Source organism: Littorina saxatilis, linkage group LG10 (genome assembly GCF_037325665.1).
Source record: "Littorina saxatilis isolate snail1 linkage group LG10, US_GU_Lsax_2.0, whole genome shotgun sequence".
Taxonomy (NCBI): Eukaryota; Metazoa; Mollusca; class Gastropoda; order Littorinimorpha; family Littorinidae; genus Littorina; species Littorina saxatilis.
The window spans coordinates 34,166,268-34,187,821 of NC_090254.1; the positions used below are offsets into that span (position 1 = coordinate 34,166,268).

The 21,554-nt window shown below is 43.1% G+C and overlaps 1 protein-coding gene across 3 annotated transcripts in view; it reads left to right on the forward strand.

Moving 5' to 3' along the window:
- Positions 1–21,554, forward strand: part of LOC138978665 (polyamine-transporting ATPase 13A3-like) — a 107,839-nt gene that overhangs the window by 66,372 nt on the left and 19,913 nt on the right. For all 3 annotated transcript variants that reach the window (XM_070351458.1, XM_070351456.1, XM_070351457.1), the window contains exons 12-28: positions 1–94; positions 3,921–4,066; positions 5,114–5,314; positions 5,767–5,828; positions 6,401–6,545; positions 7,033–7,137; positions 8,119–8,275; positions 8,992–9,112; positions 9,454–9,578; positions 11,666–11,832; positions 13,162–13,278; positions 15,010–15,089; positions 15,823–15,975; positions 16,491–16,587; positions 18,540–18,612; positions 19,373–19,523; positions 20,174–20,319. The exon at positions 1–94 is cut by the window's left edge and continues 83 nt beyond it. In XM_070351458.1, coding sequence (XP_070207559.1) covers positions 1–94; positions 3,921–4,066; positions 5,114–5,314; positions 5,767–5,828; positions 6,401–6,545; positions 7,033–7,137; positions 8,119–8,275; positions 8,992–9,112; positions 9,454–9,578; positions 11,666–11,832; positions 13,162–13,278; positions 15,010–15,089; positions 15,823–15,975; positions 16,491–16,587; positions 18,540–18,612; positions 19,373–19,523; positions 20,174–20,319 — 2,140 coding nt within the window. The remainder of the gene's footprint in view (positions 95–3,920; positions 4,067–5,113; positions 5,315–5,766; positions 5,829–6,400; positions 6,546–7,032; positions 7,138–8,118; positions 8,276–8,991; positions 9,113–9,453; positions 9,579–11,665; positions 11,833–13,161; positions 13,279–15,009; positions 15,090–15,822; positions 15,976–16,490; positions 16,588–18,539; positions 18,613–19,372; positions 19,524–20,173; positions 20,320–21,554) is intronic.

A 21,554-nucleotide genomic window follows, 5' to 3' on the forward strand; every position in this document is an offset into this window, starting at 1 on the left:
AAACATTCCCGCCACGTCCTCTTCTCTGGGACCGACGTCATCCAGACACGTTTCTATGGCAGCCAACGAGTGCGCGCTATCGTTCTTAGAACAGGTCAGTTTCTGCTTTCATTGCTGATAAGATTTGCTCAGCTGAATGTTTGTAATTGCTGTACTGACACACCAGTGTCGGACAAGCTCTACGGCCCTGTGGAGACCCTTTGACGGATGGCAGCATTTGTCAGGAGGACCTGAGTGCCTGTCTGAGCGAATGAAGAAGAAAAAGTTTGCTGTGCTGTGTGTTTTGATCAGTTTGTTTTGGGTTCATCCCATTACATTGACCCATAGGGGTTTTACCAGAGAGGTTATAAATCTGCCATCAAAGAAATTTACTCAAAATTATGTGGGAATATTCTGCCATCAAAGAAATTTACTCAAAATTATGTGGGAATATTAATTTTGTTGGCCTAGTAGAAAGTTTCCTTTTTCTTGCCATGCCTATATGTAAAGAGGGAGATGAATGTTGTAGAAACTTTAATTTAATTATTGTAAGGATTGAGCTGATGATTGCATGCTGCACCCTTGTGGTTTGCTCCAGCACTGGTTTTGACAAGCAATTCTGATCCAGGAATTCACACTGGTTTAAATGGGCGCAATAGCCAAGTGAATAAGACGCCAGTCTTCCAAGCGGAAGGTCGTGGGTTCGAATCCCGGCCGCGCCTGGTAGGTTAAGGGTGGAGATTTTTCCAATGTCCTAGGTCAACTTACGTGCAGACCTGCCAGTGCCTTATCCCCCTTCATGTGTTCACGCAAGCACAAGACCAAGTGTGCACGGAAAAGATCCTGTAATCCATGTCAGAGTTCGCGGGTTATAGAAACACGAAAATACACAGCATGCATCCCCTGAAAACAGCGTATGGCTGCCTGAATGGCAGGGTAAAAACGGTCATACATGTAAAAACCCACTTGTGCAAAAACATGAGTGAACGTGGGAGTTTCAGCCCATAAACGCAGAAGAATAAGACGAAGAAGAAGAAAAATTACGAAGAAAAGAAATTTCTTTGATTTTCTGTGTTCAGGGGAGATTTTTATTTGTACGTCCAATAACCTAGGAGACATCCCAGTGCACTAAGGGATTTATAGAGAAAATCGAGAAAATTCATTATTGAACAAAGCGCATAGCGCCGAGTTCAATAATTATTTTCGAGATTTGCTTTATAAATCCCTTAGTGCACTGGGATTGTTTCAATAACGATATTGTCAGTACCGCCAGAGAAAAAAGATGATTCAAAACGCACATTTTGCTACGCGCATTTGAATAGGCATAACTGTGTGGTCAGGTTGTGGAAGACTAAAGTTTTGTGTGGGCTGTCTCAAGTGTGTCGTGCTTTCGTCACACGCAAACTCTTGTTTTAATTTCTGTTGGTAAATTCCAGTGTAGCGTTAAGCTAAAAAGTGATAATTTTTCATAGAGATCTCATTTGAACTCGGAGAAAGGGCTGTGCACTTAGACAAGTCATTTGCGATTCAAAACCTCCAGTCGAGCTTCGATGGATTGACTGTGCAGAGTGGTGCCCCTTGAATTGACTCAATGATCGACTGCTCGACGGTTAGCACATTTTCAAAATAAATGTGGTATGTTTCTCGTGTTGTATCTTCACTCATCGAGGAGTCTGGTACTAAATATGAACGGTAAGAATGCTCTGAACTCTACACGTATTATATCCCCATCGGTTTTTCGTTCACATTTGCCCAACATGTTTATTTGCTGAGCGGGGTTTATGTCGTCTGCTAGGCTAGAGCAATCGAACAACGGCAGTCTCATTTCAAAAACAAAAATTGCTTGTCATGTTGCATTGAATCTGCACGCATGAGGCAGGCTGGTAATAAGTCTTATATATGGTAAGAACGTTCTGAACCCTACACATTTTCGATTTCAATTGTTCTTGCCTTGTTCTAGAATCTATGCAAGTCGAAAATTAGTTGAGACGCAGCGGCTTCTATTTTTAGATCAGTTGCACTGTGGCACAGGCACATGCAATCTGTCAGAAAAAACCCACTTCTGTTTTAATTGAGAAGCAGGAAATTTATGGCCATTTGGTATTGTGGAGAATATAAGCTACATGTCATTAATTAATTCTGAGGATGAGAGTACAGTCTCGCTTAGGCAAAGGGCGGAAGAATACGCTCTGTTTTAGCGCATCGCCATTAGCCAATCAACTGGTTCACATCAGTCATGTGACACCAGTACTTACTGACAATTCTTGTTATTTGATTCTGAATTTTTTAACGTTGGCAGTCTGTCTGTTTTTGGATGACTGTGATAGTTGCATGTTGCAGGGTACCTGACATCTGATAGTTGCATGTTGCAGGGTACCTGACATCTGATAGTTGCATGTAGCAGGGTACCTGACATCTGATAGTTGCATGTTGCAGGGTACCTGACATCTGATAGTTGCATGTTGCAGGGTACCTGACATCTGATAGTTGCATGTTGCAGGGTACCTGACATCTGATAGTTGCATGTAGCAGGGTACCTGACATCTGATAGTTGCATGTTGCAGGGTACCTGACATCTGATAGTTGCATGTTGCAGGGTACCTGACATCTGATAGTTGCATGTTGCAGGGTACCTGACATCTGATAGTTGCATGTAGCAGGGTACCTGACATCTGATAGTTGCATGTAGCAGGGTACCTGACATCTGATAGTTGCATGTAGCAGGATACCTGACATCTGATAGTTGCATGTAGCAGGGTACCTGACATCTGATAGTTGCATGTAGCAGGATACCTGACATCTGATAGTTGCATGTTGCAGGGTACCTGACATCTGATAGTTGCATGTTGCAGGGTACCTGACATCTGATAGTTGCATGTAGCAGGATACCTGACATCTGATAGTTGCATGTTGCAGGGTACCTGACATCTGATAGTTGCATGTTGCAGGGTACCTGACATCTGATAGTTGCATGTTGCAGGGTACCTGACATGTGATAGTTGCATGTTGCAGGGTACCTGACATGTGATAGTTGCATGTTGCAGGGTACCTGACATCTGATAGTTGCATGTTGCAGGGTACCTGACATCTGATAGTTGCATGTTGCAGGGTACCTGACATCTGATAGTTGCATGTTGCAGGGTACCTGACATCTGATAGTTGCATGTAGCAGGGTACCTGACATCTGATAGTTGCATGTTGCAGGGTACCTGACATCTGATAGTTGCATGTAGCAGGGTACCTGACATCTGATAGTTGCATGTAGCAGGGTACCTGACATCTGATAGTTGCATGTTGCAGGGTACCTGACATCTGATAGTTGCATGTTGCAGGGTACCTGACATCTGATAGTTGCATGTTGCAGGGTACCTGACATCTGATAGTTGCATGTTGCAGGGTACCTGACATCTGATAGTTGCATGTTGCAGGGTACCTGACATCTGATAGTTGCATGTAGCAGGGTACCTGACATCTGATAGTTGCATGTTGCAGGGTACCTGACATCTGATAGTTGCATGTTGCAGGGTACCTGACATCTGATAGTTGCATGTTGCAGGGTACCTGACATCTGATAGTTGCATGTTGCAGGGTACCTGACATCTGATAGTTGCATGTTGCAGGGTACCTGACATCTGATAGTTGCATGTTGCAGGGTACCTGACATCTGATAGTTGCATGTTGCAGGGTACCTGACATCTGATAGTTGCATGTTGCAGGGTACCTGACATCTGATAGTTGCATGTTGCAGGGTACCTGACATCTGATAGTTGCATGTTGCAGGGTACCTGACATCTGATAGTTGCATGTTGCAGGGTACCTGACATCTGATAGTTGCATGTTGCAGGGTACCTGACATCTGATAGTTGCATGTTGCAGGGTACCTGACATCTGATAGTTTGCATGTTGCAGGGTACCTGACATCTGATAGTTGCATGTTGCAGGGTACCTGACATCCAAGGGAGAACTGGTACGCTCCATCCTGTACCCCAAGCCCGTGGACTTCAAGTTCCAGCGTCACTCTTACTACTTCATCCTGGTCCTCGCTGCTATGGCCTGCATTGGATTCATCTACACCATCATTCTAATGGTACAGAGCTTGAACTCTTCCTTTACATGTGTGTGGGTGTGTGTGTGTCTGTGTCTTTGTGTGTGTGTCTTTGTGTGTGTGTGTCTTTGTGTGTGTGTGTGTCTTTGTGTGTGTGGGTGTGTGTCTTTGTGTGTGTGTGTCTTTGTGTGTGTGTGTCTTTGTGTGTCTGTGTGTGTGTTGGATTCATCTACACCATTATTCTAATGGTATGGGACTTCAACTCTTTCCTTACATTTGTCTTTGTGTGTGTGTGTGTCTTTGTGTGTGTGTGTGTGTGTCTTTGTGTGTGTGTGTCTTTGTGTGTGTGTTTGTGTGTGTGTGTGTGTGTGTCTTTGTGTGTTTGTGTGTGTCTTTGTGTGTGTGTGTCTTTGTGTGTGTGTCTTTGTGTGTGTGTGTCTTTGTGTGTGTGTCTTTGTGTGCGTGTGTCTTTGTGTGTGTGTGTGTGTGTGTGTGTGGGTGTCTTTGTGTGTGTGTGTCTTTGTGTGTGTCTGTCTTTGTGTGTGTGTGGTGTGTGTCTTTGTGTGTGGTGTGTGTGTGTGTGTCTTTGTGTGTGCGTCTTTGTGTGTGTGTCTTTGTGTGTGTGTCTTTGTGTGTGTGTCTTTGTGTGTGCGTCTTTGTGTGTGTGTGTCTCTGTGTGTGCGTCTTTGTGTGTGTGGGTGTCTTTGTGTGTGTGTGTCTTTGTGCGTGTGTGTGTCTTTGTGTGTGTGTGTGTGTCTTTGTGTATGTGTGTGTGTCTTTGTGTATGTGTGGGTCTTTGTGTGTGTGTCTTTGTGTATGTGTGGGTCTTTGTGTATGTGTGTCTTTGTCTTTGTGTGTGTGTGTCTTTGTGTGTGTGTGTGTGTGTGTGTGTGGGAGAGCTTCCTGCTCATTCTGACGGTGATCACTTTAATATTTATTGGCATAAGCTGTCATAGGCCTGGTTTTGTTTTATAGTTGTCATGCTCATTGTTATCGTTGCCTTTTCAATCAGTGTCGTTGTGTTAATGGTCATTGTAATCATTGTCTTTGCTCTGAGGCAGCGTATTTCATGACTGTTTTTGTGTGCAGGTTGACTTTGGCGACAGTGCGGGTGACATCATCATCCGGTCACTGGACTTGGTGACCATCACAGTGCCCCCTGCCCTCCCCGCCGCCCTGGCCATGGGCATTGTCTTCGCTCAGCGTCGTCTTGTCAAGCTAAGCATCTACTGCATCTCCCCTCGCAACATCAACATCTGTGGCACCGTTAACACTGTCTGCTTTGATAAGGTACACACACAGTTTAAAGGGAGGGGGTTGCTTGAAAGGTGGAGTTTAATGTTCAATTGAAGGAATTGGTAAGAAGTCGGTTTAAGAGTTGTTAGGCTTTTATTCTCTCTCTCTCTCTGTATCTCTCTTTGTCTCTGTCTTCCTCCCTCCCTCTGTCTCTGTCTCTCTCTGTCTCTCTCTGTCTCTGTCTCTCTCTCTCTGTTTTTTCTCTCTGTTGTCTACCCCCTGTCCCCACCTCTCTCTCTCTCAAACATAGTCAATGGAGCATCAGTGACTATGTGACCTTTCGCATGGTAGGCGGGCGTCTTATCTTTTGCACCTGTCTATGAGTTTCACTGAACTATAGGCAGATAATTATCATCGGACTGTAAACTAGCTGAGCATTTTGTGCGGAAAATACCAACAGGTAAAATAGCACAGCCACTTTAACAGCGTTTTTATTTGTTGCACAGACAGGGACGCTAACAGAGGATGGACTCAACATGCAGGGAGTGGTGCCCGCACACGGAGCCAAGTGAGCTTCCTTGATTGCCCGCTTTTCACCTTGACAAATTAAAAGCTGGATTGTTCAGTATAGATGGACTAGTCCATTGACAGAATAATTGTTAAACGTCTATAATTATAGTTGTGGTAGTTGTTTTATTTGTCGTTGTTCGTGATATTCTTGTAGTTATTGGTGTTTTTCAACTGAAATTTTATTAACTTTTAGCCTGATCCTTCAAACATGGATATGCAGCCTACATCCCATCTTTGCATTCATCAACCAAAGCTCAATCATGACTTAAATAACAGATAAAATAACAAACGTATGCACAAAGGAATGACACACCAATAACTACATGTGTATTAGCCCAAGTGCCTACTAGGGAAGGGAAATAACTCCTGTACATATCAAATCAAATCAAATCGACTTTATTACATAAAATTTGAGATAATAAAGTTAATTTGATTGGATTTGATTTGATTTGAAATGTACATGAGTTATTTCCCTTCCCCAGCAATTCCTAACCTCTTGCACACTTGTGTTTTTTTTGTGTGTTTTTTTTTTCTTGCACACTTGTGTTGATACTCACATGTTGGTTGCAGGTTCGACTCTGAGGTGTGCGACATGAGCCAGATGAAGAAGGGTCCACTGCTGGAAGCCATGGCAACCTGTCACTCTCTGACCATCATAGAGGGTCAGCTGATGGGCGACCCGCTTGATCTCATCATGTTCAACGCTACTAACTGGGTACGGCCTCGGCCTCGTGTCAAACGTCCACCCCACCGACTTACAAAAGATTGTGTAGTTCAGACGGATAAACGTCTGTGCATGAACGCACATGAGTATATTTATTCTGTCACATATACACACACTCTTAACGCACACATGCATGCAAACAAAGCACACTTATTCATTTTTACACACGCATGCATGCAAGCAAGCACGCAAACAAACAAACAAACAAACAAACACACGCACATGGACATGCACACACACACCACTCAAAAACAAGATCTAAAAAAAAAATTATTTATTTTTTATTCGCTAAATCTGAAAATAAATGAAGTCCAAAATTAAAGGACATTCTTAATTGAATGCAAATTGGACTAAGCAAAGACTTAGTATTTTCTACTGAAAATGCAGTGCTAAAGCTTTGTGAAGTAATCTTTGCGAAGTTAACTTTGCCCAAGGGCTGAGAATGGGCCATGTCATGATGGAGTTGTACTGTGTACAGGAGCTTGAGGAGCCGGGAGAGGAGCAGTCGCGCTTCGACACCATGGTCCCCACAGTGGTGCGGCCCAAACACCAACCTGCATCCCAGTACTCCAGCACTGAACAGGTTGATCTGACTTTTCACCTTGAGTTGCTTTACACAACATTTTGTTTAGCATCAAGGAATATCGCTTGTTCATTTAATTGATATTCTCTCAGGTGCCAGGATATTGGTTCCACGTAATTCTCACTAGTCTTGTTGCACATGGTCATAAGCATTTAGAGCGCTTACGTCCCTTTGTTTATAAGATTTGTTTAAAAGGTAGCAAAGCATGCTTTTCTTATGTAAAAGTGACCACATGAACTGTATGTCGTTACGATCATAAGAAAATTGCATATTCCATTCTTGAAGTTTTGAGAAAAATGGTCACACACGTAAAAACCCACTTGTGCAAAAAACAAGTGTATGAACACAGAAGAAGAATAAGAATAAGAATACTTTATTATCTCATAGAGAAATTCAGGGGTGGTACATAACAATAATACAAACAAGACATTGATTTTACATAAAACATATAGCACTATATAACATGGACATCTTTAAAGCACTGCGCTTACATATTCTCGCACACCTACGCGTATAACGAACTGTGGCTAAACATCATGGCAAAATATCATAACATACAATATATCGCAGGAAATATACGGTTGTACATAAAACCAATACATTCATGTACATTACTACTGATTGCACTGGCTGAAGAGGGGCTGAGTCGGGTATGTGGATGTGTTTACATGTTGCTGAGGGTGATGGATTTGGGGATGAAGCTGTTTTGCAGCCTGAGTGTCCTAGCTTTGTGCGTGCGAAGTCTACGGCCAGAGGGAAGGAGTTCATAGAGGTGGGCTAGGACATGGGACCTATCTGAAGCTATCCGCCTACTCTTTCTCACCACACGCTTTTCATACAGGGACTCCACACTTGCTTGCTGCCTGCCAATCACCTTGCTACTGACATTCACCATTCGCAATGGACTCTGTGTTGCAAAACTTCCGAAATATGAGCTGGCATTAAAAAATGTTCTGACCGTGATGATGTTATCTTGTGCAGTTGAAAGGGGAAGACCTCGGCATTGTGCGACAGTTCCCCTTCTCGTCAAGCCTGCAGAGAATGTCCGTCATCACGCGACAGCTGGGGGCACAGAACTTTGTGCTCTATGTCAAGGGGTCGCCTGAAATGGTAGCCAGTCTCTCCTCGCCTGACTCAGGTAACGTTACTTTTTGATGAATGAATGTTGTTTTACGCCCTCACTGTGAAACCAATAGGGGCGTGTTCCCTGGTGTTAACCCGTCTTTAGATGAGATACACAAGTCATTCGGTTTCTTCATCCTAAGATGTACACAAACCACTCATGTGTGAAAGCCATTTTGACATACTTTTTTGATTTAGTATTTTATTTATTTAACATTTATTATTAGTACAATCCCTCTTTAGGGCAAGGGGTGGTCGTAAAAAAGCAACCACTTTGTGCTTATCGTAAATAAAACATTGTCATTGTCATAGTCAGGTCACATCACATTTTTCGTTCAGTTTTTGTCTTTATAGTTCAATTTTGATGTAGCCGTAGCTTCTTGCAATCAAGAGTGAATGGATTTTGTGCCATGAACATGTACTACTTTTTGTTGTCAGTAGAAAAATTACCTGTGACTGTGAGCAGTGAATTCACTCAGATCTGAATGCCTGTTGAATGGATTTAGAGACAAATTCCTGTAGTTTTCAATTTTTTTGTGTTGTGTTTTTTCTGTGGTATAACAAAAAAGTGCCAAGGAAGTTTGAAACGAAAAGACTGAAAAAAGCAGCGGCTGTGCATGACTACAGAGAATAAGAACAGCAGGTGAGGCAGTTCAGGATTGTCTCAATATCTGTCTGTTGTATGTGCATAGCGGAGCAGTCATGATATGATTTAATTTTGTTGTGTTACAGTGCCCATCGACTTTCACAGTGTTCTGACTAGCTACACTCAGCACGGCTACAGGGTGATCGCTTTGGCACAAAAAAATCTTCCCTCCAAACTGACGTACCCCAAGATACAGCGACTGCAGAGGTCTGTGTACTTTTTCTTCTGATTTTTGTTTCGAAACAAATAGAGGAAGGATAAGTCGTAGTGGAGGTTGACTGAGCTTTACAAAACCGTTTTACCTGTCATAAAAATCAACATTTTATTTAAGGGATCAAATCTTGTTAATTTCTGTTTTTCTGAAAAGGCATAATTTTATGTCTTGTATGATTTTTGAAGTGTTTATGTGTCCCTTCTCACGAAACATAGTGAACTGTTGCTAGTAGTATGGATCCAAGTAGTTTATTGTAGAGGATTTTATTTGTGACTTTGAAAGCAATCGAGATAGTCTTGAGGCAGGGAATGATGTGGTGATCGTTTGTTTACAGAGAGCAGGTGGAGTGTGACCTGACCTTCCTGGGTCTGCTGGTGATGGAGAATCGTCTCAAGCCTGAAACAACCCCCGTCATCCATCAGCTGGCAGAGGCCAACATCCGCACCATCATGGTCACAGGTCTGTTTGTCTGTCCGTCTGTCCGTCTGTCTGTCTGTCTGTTCATCTCTGTCTGTCCGTCTCCGTCTGTCTGTTTCTGTCTGTCTGTCCGTCTGTCTGTCCGTCTCTGTCTGTCTGTCTGTCTTCCATCAGCTGTCAGAGGCCAACATCAGCACTATCATGGTCACAGGGCTGTCTGTCTGTCTCTCTGTCTCTCTGTCTCTGTCTGTCTATTGTTCTTCAACTAGGAGAGGCTTTAGAACTGTCACTGGTACTGTCACTGACTTATATGTAATCTCGCTTACGTTGGTTATCCATGGTTTTTATCAAGATCCAATTTTTGCATTTGGCAAGTAAAACTGCTCCAGCAAGCTTTAGTATGTTCAAGTTATGAACACTGATGTTACGCAGCATTCACAGCATATTATTTCTTCACCCATCTGATGAAGTATGATTTGTGGATTGCTAATGCTGGCCTTCATTAAAACAACAATACAGTGGAACCCCCCTTTTAAGACTCCCTCCGTTTTAAGACCTTGTTTTCACAGACTTTCTGTTCATATCGTCTGTAGAATTACCCCCATTTTAAGACTCCCTCCTTTTTAAGACCCAATTTTCTCTGATTTTTGGAGGTCTTAAAAGGGGGGTTCCACTGTATTTGACCTTCTTCTTCTTCTTCTTCTTCAATGTTTGACGGTTGTGTCACTCATAGTCTTAGGCCTGCTGATGTTATGAACTGGCAAGTTCAGCAAAGGCCTTCCCAGACCTGTTTACCAGTACGATTTGGGCGTATTTTGTACGCCAAATAATTATCGGTACGCAAATACGCGACACACGCACAAAATACGCCTAAGAAAAAGTCTAGAATACGTTTTCCGGTGTTGGTGTGCTGATTACGGAATGGTACAACTGATACCGGTTTCGGTCGAAGGGAGATAACCATGACAGCGAGTCTTCAGCTGTGGAAACCTTGTTCAGTTGTTGGCACGTGCGATCGTCTGGACAATCGTGGCAAAATGAAGCAGAAAAATGTGCCAGTTTCGGATGACTGTACCAAGTCTAAACAGCAGAAGCAGCAGATTTTCTTGGAGAAATATAAGAAAGAGCCAGGAATTGTGGAGTCTACTATGGGAAAAAGTCACGCACACTGCAAGTATTGTAAATCAGATTTCTCCGTTGCCCATGCTGGGAAATATGACATCGAACGACACTGCAGTTCCAAAACTCACCTGGACAAGGTTGCTGCAAAGAAATCCGCTGAAAGCTGCCAAGGAATTATGAAGTTCATTCCCGCAAAGCAAATCCTGCCAGAAGAAAAGGCTGTAGTCCGCGCTGAAGCAATGTTTTCTGAGATGATTGTAAAAATGAACTTGCCACTGTCAACCGCAGATGTTATTTCACGAACTTCATCTTTTCATTATCAATCTGTTTGGAAGACACTGGTTATAATGCTATAAACTGACAGGTAAATAAAATTGTTTTATCCCTGTTGTATTGGAAGGAGTTAAATTCTGAAGGTGTTCACAAGACATGCTATTCTTACACAAACACGTTTGCACCCACGCGTACATTTTCCCTAGCCCCATATGGCTTTGCTTGCAAAGTACACCAACTTTATGAAAAATACACTCAACTTTTTGGGAAAGTACTCTTGCCTCGGGTTTAGGGTAAACAGGTCTGCCTTCCACAGTTCCAGGCATGGGAATAGTCCGCCGAAAGGCAAATTTCCGCCGTTTTTTGTTTTTGTTCCGCCGAAAAAGCAAAAGTGTCCGCCGAAAAAATAAAAAGGGGGAGGCAAAAATGGTTATAAAAACTGAATTTAATGGCAAACTTGGAGGTCATATGACACCAAATTGCACCATTTGGGTTCTTTGGGAAAAAAAAATTCCGGGGGGTGGGGGGGGGGGGGGGCATGCCCCCAAACACCCCTAGCAGGGCTAGGCGCTTTGCGCTGTCCACTTTGCTATTACTTACAAATGTTCAGCCTTTTTTACTTTTTTCAATTCCCATGCCTGAGTTCCCCACAGTTTTGACCGCTCCAAAAATGTGGGGGAAAATGTCTCTTATTACATCACTGATTGTATGTCTGTTGTTCTTGTGTTGTACAGGAGACAACATGCTGACAGCACTAAGTGTGGCGCGAGAGTGTGGCATGGTGGATCGTACAGACAAGATCATCCTGGTTCAAGCCTTTGAACCAGAAGCCAACCGCTCTCATCCAGAGATCGAGTTTTATTATGCTGGTGACCGAGACACCAAAGTGGAAGAAGTCAATGTAATTCTAATTCATGCATTTTATATTCTCCCTCTCTGTTTGTTTTATTTGTTGCTGGTTTTTTTTTGGTTTTTTTTTCAATCTCTGATGATGTCTTTTTTCATTTGTTATTGTCTCCTTTCTTGCTTTTTTTCTCTCTCTCTCTCTCTCTCTCTCTCTCTCTCTCTCTCTCTCTCTCTCTCTCTCTCTCTCTCTCTCTCTCTCTCTCTCTCAATCTCTCTCTCTCTCTCAATCTCTCTCTCTCTCTCTCTCTCTCTCTCTCAATCTATCTCTCTCTCTCTCAATCTATCTCTCTCAATCTATCTATCTCTCTCTCTCTCTCTCTCTCTCTCTCTCTCTCTCTCTCTCTCTCTCTCTCTCTCTCTCTCTCTCTCTCTCTCTCTCTCTCTCTCTCTTAACTTTGATCTTTTGATGTTTCACAGTTTACCTCTTTCTGAGAGTGGGAAATCAAGAGAGGTGCGTTTATGATGCTGCACAAATGAGTAAATAGCCATACCTGAAACAGCCCAGTGGAGCACTAAAAAAGATTATTACAGAAGTTTTGGAATCACCTTTCATTGCATTACATAACTTTTTTGTATTTTTTGAGTCACTTGAGAAAAAGTGACTCTATGTAATCGGTCAGTGTTAGTCTGTCCGGCCGGCCATCCGTAGACACCACCTTAACGTTGGACTTTTCTCGGAAACTATCAAAGCGATCGGGCTCATATTTTGTTTAGTCGTGACCTCCAATGACCTCTACACTTTAACGATGGTTTCGTTGACCTTTGACCTTTTTCAAGGTCACAGGTCAGCGTCAAAGGAAAAATTACACATTTTATATCTTTGACAAAGTTCATCAGATGTGATTGAAACTTTGTAGGATTATTCTTTACATCAAAGTATTTACATCTGTAGCCTTTTACGAACGTTATCAGAAAAACAAGGGAGATAACTAGCCTTTTCTGTTCGGCAACACACAACTTAACGTTGGGCTTTTCTCGGAAACTATAAAAGTGACCGGGCTCAAATTTTATGTGAACGTGACTCATTGTGTTGTGAATAGCAATTTCTTCCTGTCCATCTGATGCCTCATATAATATTCAGAACTGCGAAAGTGACTCGATCGAGCGTTTGCTCTTCTTGTTTGTTGTTGATTGCCTTGCTTGTGTCTTCCCTGCAAGCGGCTGAACATTTTGTCAGATAAGTGTTGTCTAATTAGTGTTTGTCTGTGCACTTAAAAGACTGCTGGGTCGATATATCTGTGAATGTAACGTTTTGTTTTGTCAACAATTAAACGTTCCAACAACATACCTTTCTTGTTTTTTGATTCTTCGCTTTTGTGTGCAGAAAACGGAGGGTTCCAGCGTGATCAACATTGATGAAGACAGCCAGCGGTTCCACTTCGCCGTGACAGGCAAGTCGTGGGGCATCATCAGGCAGTACCAGCCTGAACTGCTGTCCAAGGTTTGTGGTCCCTGAAAGCTGTGGTACAGCGCAGCATAGATAATTAATTTAGTGCGGTACAGCGCCCATCCTCATACCTTCTTCTCACATGAGAATCTTCAGACTTTTGGCTGAAATCAGACTTTCCTGTGCGTTTTACAAAGGTACAGTTTCAGAGCAATTTGGTGATACATGCCTAGAATGTGTGTATTATTTTGGAGTCATAAGGTCACTTTCAGACTTTTTTATGCATCCCAATTCCCATGTCTGCTTTTTTTTAGACCACAAAAAAAATCAGAGAAAAATAGGGTCTTAAGAGCAGGGTTCGTACAGGTCATGGAAAACCTGGAAAGTCATGGAATTTGATTTTTAATTTTCCAGGCCTGGAAAGTCATGGAATTTCAATTCAAGTCATGGAAAGTCATGGAATTTAACAAAAATAAGAAAGAAAAAAAATTAACCTTTAGCACGCCAGCGGCGATTTTCGTTGCCCAGCCATTCCCCGATTTGCGTCGCCAGCACAAGGCTTGTTCGTATGACCAACTTCTCGTTCGTATTTGCATACGAGAATAACGGTATTTTTAACGGCACTTGAGCCAAAGCGAGGCTCAATTCCTTCCATTATCTCGTCGTGTCGTCTGCGCTGCATTTGAGTCGGTTTTGTCGAAGTTTTCTGCTTTTGTTTTTGCATCGATAAAGTACTTTAGCGCTTCGACAAGCAAGATGGAGGATGATGAGTTTGAAACTTTCTTTCGAGTTGTTTCTTGACAACAAAAAGTATACGGAATTGGAACGAATTACCGAGGAAGATCTTCGCAATGAACTGTGTATCGCGGTGAAAAAATGACAGTTCGTCAAGTCACAGTGACGGTTACGAAACGGAATTTACGAAAGTGCAGATGGATACAAACAGTGGCTGGTCCAGTTTAGTGAAATGACAGGACCAGCAAACATTACCGATAATCTGACTGCGTAGAAAATGCTTGACTTGCTTGTCGAAGAGACACTGCGTAGAAACTGACTCAAATTCAGTGCAAAGCAAGCCAGTGTCAAAACTGGCAGTGACAAGACGTAAAAAGTTTGGGTGTTCGGAAATGGCGACCTGTGGATCAAGTCATGGAAAATGTTATTGAGGCTCATGGAAAGTCATGGAAAAGTCATGGAATTTTGTTTCTAAAAACCAGTGGGGACCCTGTAAGAGATATGTATTCTTAAAATTAAGCCAAATTCACCAACATATGAATAAAAATATGATGAAGTAGGGGGAGGGGGTGGTATTAAGGGGGCTTCCACTGTAACGATCTGTTTCACAAGAAAGTTGTCTCATTGTCTCCCAGGTACGGATATATCCGTTCCCACTCATATGGCTCTATCTGACCAGGTACAGATATATCCGCTCAGCTTCAGTCGCTTCCTGTAACGTCCATCTAACGCCTGCATTCCAGCGTGTTGATACACAGTTACTTCACAGCTACTACAATTCTGAGTGACCTGCTGCAGCACAGCTAAAAAAAACCTTGGTCAACATAGGTGGGGTAGAAAGGGTTATCAACTCAGCTCAATTCTACACTCAAAATGTTCTTGTCCCCAAATCGCACAAGAACATATTAGGTATAAAGCTGCCTGCTTCTGCTACAATATCATAACCAGTGGGTTTTTACGTGTGTGACCGTTTTTACCCCGCCATTCAGGCAGCCATACGCCGCTTTCATTGGCAGTGTGTTTTGATATCAAATATATTTGTTTGTGCAGCTGGTGGTGAAGGGGACGGTGTTTGCACGCATGTCACCCGACCAGAAAGCCCAGCTGGTGGAAGTGCTGCAAGGGGTGGGGTGAGTACAGCATAGCTGTTGCTTGCCACTTTTCACCACCTTCTGCTTACACTTATCACTTTTCTCTTCCCTTGTCATGTTACACACACATACACACACACTGTGGAGGACAGCACAGCCATGGCTTGCCACTTCACATCACCCCGTGTTAACACTCATATCACTTTTCTCTCCCCTTAACATGTTACACACACACACACACTTCGTGGAGTACAGCACAGCCATTGCTTGCCACTTTACATCACCCCGTGTTAACACTCATATCACTTTTCTCTCCCCTTAACATGTTACACACTCACACACACTTCGTGGAGTACAGCACGACCATTGCTTGCCACTTTACATCACTCCCTGCTATCATTACACCCCTGTAAACAGGGGTGTATAGGATTCACTCTGATTTTCAGTTTGTCCTTCTGTCCCCGCTTAGATCTTGGGTGCTTATCGCCCGATTGAGCTGAAATTTGATGTGTCACTTGGAAATGGCGGACACACTGTCGTAGCACATAAATTAGGTTCCCAACTGAAACAGAAGAGGAAATACGCCCAGGGCATTTTCTAGTATCTACCGTGTACAGTCAATCTTATTATTCTTTTGTATAACTTCTGTCCCCTGAATAGCATTGTACTTCAGATACTATGTGGGGATGTGTGGAGATGGTCTGTTGAGTTTCATGTCATAAGTGTTGTCAGGAGTACATGTCTAACTGTCTAACTTAACATTGTACTTCAGATACTATGTGGGGATGTGTGGTGATGGGGCCAACGACTGCGGAGCCCTCAAGGCGGCACACACAGGAATCTCTCTGTCAGAGGCCGAAGCATCGGTGGCGTCCCCATTCACCTCCAAGAAACCCACCATAGAGTGTGTCCCTGCTGTCATCAAGTGAGTGTCTTTCAAACAAGACCCCCCAATTTAACACTTCTTACCTTTTAAGACCTTCGTTTCTCAGATTTGTTGAGGCCTCAACTTGAAAATAATGTGTCTTTTAGAATTATGTTCTTGTGGACACAGTACTTCTATGGTGTAGATTTGTTTCTTCAACTTGTAAAGGAAATCTGTACGATTTCTTTTGTGTTGTAGCGTTTGAAGTATAGGTTTAAAAACGTATGTTATAATTGTGTTCATACTGATGATTTTATTTTAGACTTTTGGCCAAAAAATGGTCGCTGAGTTACATGATTATGTCTCTAATGCCAACAGAAATGTTACAAAAGAACATTTCTTGTACATTTTGGCATAGAGTGTTTTTGTTGGTGTTTGTTGTCGATGTTGTTGCTGTTGTTGCTGTGGATGGATGTTTGGTCAAGATTCCATTTGGTTTTTTTTAGGTAGTGATTGTAAATTGAGTGTGTGGTCAGGGTTGGACACTGACAGTGTGAGTGTGTGATGGTTTGCAGGGAGGGAAGGTGCTCGCTTGTGACAGCCTTTGGAATCTTCAAGTACATGGCGTCCTACAGTCTCACCCAGTTCTCCTCTGTCCTCATCCTCTACTGGGTAGGTGGACAGTGCATGCTCATGATCACACAGCAGTCCCACACCCATGATCACACAGCAGTCCCACACCCATGATCACACAGCAGTCCCACACCCATGATCACACAGCAGTCCCACACCCATGATCACACAGCAGTCCCACACCCATGATCACACAGCAGTCCCACACCCATGATCACACAGCAGTCCCACACCCATGATCACACAGCAGTCCCACACCCATGATCACACAGCAGTCCCACACCCATGATCACACAGCAGTCCCACACCCATGCACATTTACAGTCACACGCATGTGCATGTACGCACCCAAGCATGCATGCACTCATGCTTGCACACACGCACATAACACACACACACACACACACTCACCCACTCACCATCACGCGCACTCACATTCGCATGTACCCACTCATGCGTGCATGCATGCTTGCACGCACACACACACACACACACACACAGTCACACACACACACACACACACACACACACACACACACTCACACACTCACACACACACACACACATACACACATGTGCATGTACGCACTCACGCATGCATGCACACATGCTTTCACACACACGCACACACATACTCACACATGTACACACACACACAGAGTCACGCATGTACACACACACACAGTCATACACACACTCACTCACAGTCACACACACTCACATGTACGTGTACGCACTTACGCATTCATTCACACACGCTTTCACACACGCGCGCGCACACACACACACATTCACACACTCACACTCACACACACACACACACACACATTCACACACTTGCGCACACACACACACACATGCACACACACGCACAAACACTCACTCACAGTCACACGCATTCACATGTGCATGTTTGCACTCAAGCATGTATGCACACATGCTTTCACACACACTCACACACACACACACACACACACACACACACACACACACACACACACACACACATCAACAAAACAACCTCAATGGGCTAACTGAATAGCTAATTGAATTTAGATTACGTCGGTTTATATTTCTCTGATTTTTGGTAATTGCTGATTATCTTGTCATCTTTTCACAAATGGCCAAGGAGGGTTTTGTGATTGTTTTTGCATAGGCTCAGCAGTTGGCTTTGACTGAAGAAAAAAAATGCTGTGCAGTTACAATTTAGATGAGGTTGTGAATATTTTGTAAAGCATGTGTCTTTGTGAAGGTTTTATAAAACATGTGTCTTTGTGAAGGTTTTATAAAGCATGTGTGCTGTGAAGGTTTTATAAAGCATGTGTCCTGTGAAGGTTTTATAAAGCATGTGTCCTGTGAAGGTTTTATAAAACATGTGTCCTGTGAAGGTTTTATAAAGCATGTGTCCTGTGAAGGTTTTATAAAACATGTGTCCTGTGAAGGTTTTATAAAGCATGTGTCCTGTGAAGGTTTTATAAAGCATGTGTCTTTGTGAAGGTTTTATAAAGCATGTGTCCTGTGAAGGTTTTATAAAGCATGTGTCCTTTGAAGGTTTTATAAAGCATGTGTCCTGTGAAGGTTTTATAAAGCATGTGTCCTGTGAAGGTTTTATAAAGCATGTGTCTTTGTGAAGGTTTTATAAAACATGTGTCCTGTGAAGGTTTTATAAAGCATGTGTCCTGTGAAGGTTTTATAAAGCATGTGTCCTTTGAAGGTTTTATAAAGCATGTGTCCTGTGAAGGTTTTATAAAGCATGTGTCCTGTGAAGGTTTTATAAAACATGTGTCCTGTGAAGGTTTTATAAAGCACGTGTCCTGTGAAGGTTTTATAAAGCATGTGTCCTGTGAAGGTTTTATAAAGCATGTGTCTTTGTGAAGGTTTTATAAAACATGTGTCCTGTGAAGGTTTTATAAAGCATGTGTCCTGTGAAGGTTTTATAAAGCATGTGTCCTTGTGAAGGTTATCTAAAGCATGTGTCTTTTTGTCTGTAGATTGGTGCTAACTTGACAGACCCAGAGTTCCTGTGGATTGACTTGTTCATCATCAGCACGCTCTTCATCACGTGTAAGTTGTGATTGCAGTCAGTTGTACTGTTACCTTTCTTTTTACACCTCCGGTATAGGGGTGTGTATAGGTTTCACTCGATGTGTTTGTTTGTTTGTTTGTGTTCGCATATAGATCTCAAGAATGAACGGACCGATCGTCACCAAACTTGGTGAACAGGTTCTATACATTCCTGAGACGGTCCTTACAAAAATTGGGACCAGTCAAACACACGGTTAGGGAGTTATTGGTGGATTAAGATTAAGACTGACATATTAATGGTCAAAGGGAAATAACCATTCTCACTGCCACCAAGAATGGTTATTTCCCTTTGACCAACGGGGACGGGGGTGTTTTTCCTACCTCAGAGGAATTTCTTGTTGTCTTTCTATCTATCTGTGTACATTCAGCCCAGAGATGCCAAATTGTATGAATTAAACTCTCTCACTGTATTGTCATCGTTGTCTTCTCTTTTTCTCGAATTAATTTGTATTTTGAGAGTAACTTGTGAGTTCTTGAGCATGGTGAGTGGGTAAGTGACTTGTGGGTTTCCTAGCCGCTCGGTTCATGGTTATGCTGTCTGTGGGACAAAAGAACTAATACAAATCTGAAACAGTTTACATGCACACAGTAAGAGAGGGGTCGTGAGTTGGCTCTGTAAAAACATAGTTTGGTGAAATGGAACGTCGCGATATAACCTTGAATGGTTGAAAACGACGTTAAACACCAAATAAAGAAAGAAAGAAAGGTAAAATGGAAATGACATGATTTGACATTTCAGTCAGCAGAACGGAGCCACATGTAGAGCTAGCCAAGCAGTCCCCACCGGTCAGTCTGGTCAGCCCAGGTCCCATCCTGTCCATCCTGTCCCAGATGGTGCTCATGGTCGTACCCCAGGTCCTCGTCTTCCTGCACATCCAGCAGCAACCATGGTAGGTTTGGGGAGGGGTGTGTTTGTGTGTGTGTATGAGTGTGTGTGTGTGTTTGTGTGTGTGTATGAGTGTGTGTCTGTGTGTGTGTTTGTGTGTGTGTTTGTGTGTGTGTATGAGTGTGTGTATGAGTGTGTGTGTCTGTGTGTGTGTGTGTGTGTTTGTGTGTGTGTATGAGTGTCTGTGTGTGTGTCTGTGTGTGTGTTTGTGTGTGTGTTTGTGTGTGTGTATGAGTGTGTGTATGTGTGTGTGTTTGTGTGTGTGTTTGTGTGTGTGTATGAGTGTGTGTGTGTTTGTGTGTGTGTATGAGTGTGTGTGTCTGTGTGTGTGTCTGTGTGTGTGTTTGTGTGTGTGTTTGTGTGCATGCGTGCATGCATGTGTGCAAGCGAGCAAGCGACTGTGTCTGTGCGCATGTTTGTGTGTGCGTGTATGTATGCAAAAGTGTGTGTGTGTGTGCATGCGCGTGTATGTTTGTGTGTGTGCATGCGCGTGTATGTTTGTGTGTGTCCATTCTTTCCATTTGTCGTTTCGAAAGAAGTCTCTTGCAAATGGACATCGGACAACACAAGCAGCCCCAGTTTATAGTTGACAAAGTCCTGTCTCTTTTTGCTATCACATTTTAATTACAGTACAACTCCCAAAACTTGTTTCAGGTTTGTACCTTTTAATGACAACGATGAAGACGACTACGTGTGCCATGAAAATGCTGCCGTGTTTCTCATCTCGGCCTATCAGTACATCATCCTCAGCGTCACATACAGCAAAGGAGCTCCCTTCCGCAAAACAATCTTCTCCAACTGTGAGTGGAATTCTTCTTCTTCTTCGTCTTCGTTCATGGGCTGAAACTCCCACGTTCACTCATGTTTTTTGCACGAGTGGGTTTTTACGTGTATGATCGTTTTTACCCCACCATTCAGGCAGCTTACGCCGATTTTTGGGAAGCATGCTGGGTATTTTCGTGTTTCTATAACCCATGGAACTCTGACATGGATTACAGGATCTTTTCTGTGCGCACTTGGTCTTGTGCTCGCGTGTACACACGAAGGGGGTTAAGGCCCTAGCAGGTCTGCACATAAGTTGACCTGGGAGATCGGAACAATCTCCACCGTCAACCCACCAGGCGACCGCAGCCGAGATTTGAACTCACGACCTTCGGATTTGGAGGTCGATGTCTTATCAGCTACAGCACTGCGCAAGTCGAGTAGGATTCAGTGGACTGTGCTGTTTATATAATGAGTTAGACGGGCGCAGTGGCGTAGTGGTAAGACATTGGCCTCCTAATCAGAAGGTCGTGAGTTTGAGCCGCTGCCGCCTGGTGGGTTAAGGGTGGAGATCTCCCAGATCAACTTATGTGCAGACCTGCTAGTACCTTATTGTGTACACGCAAGCACAAGACCAAGTGCTGCCTGATTGGCGGTCATACAAGCAAGTTGTCTGTAAAATGAGTTGTTTTGATTTAAGTTGATTTGCAGAGACAATTGACTTTTGCCTAAACTGACAGCAGTGGCAAAACTTCCTAGGGTGTGCGTATGTGAGACTTGGAAAGCAAGGGTTTCTTTTCATTGAAATGTCAAGGGAGATCATTGACACTGGCAGACTGTCTTTATATAATCTATTCTCTTTTTTCATGAATGGAACAAGTGAACGTAACATTGTTACTTGTGTTGTTGTATGGGGAGATTTATATAGCGCTTAACGTTCTCTAAGCGCTTTACATATTTATTTCTGCTGTGTGAGATGGAATTTTGTACACAATATATCACGCATTCACATCGGGCCAGCAAACCTCAAGCCTATTAGGGCGAGCATTCACCTTTCACGGCCTTTATTCCAAGTCACACGGGTATTTGATGGACATTTTTATCTATGCAATTTTGCCAGAAAAGACCCTTTTGTCAATCATGGGATCTTTAACGTGCACACCCCAATGTAGTGTACACGAAGGGACCTCGGTTTTTCGTCTCATCCGAAAGACTAGCACTTGAACCCACCACCTAGGTTAGGAAAGGAGGGAGAAAATTGCTAACGCCCTGA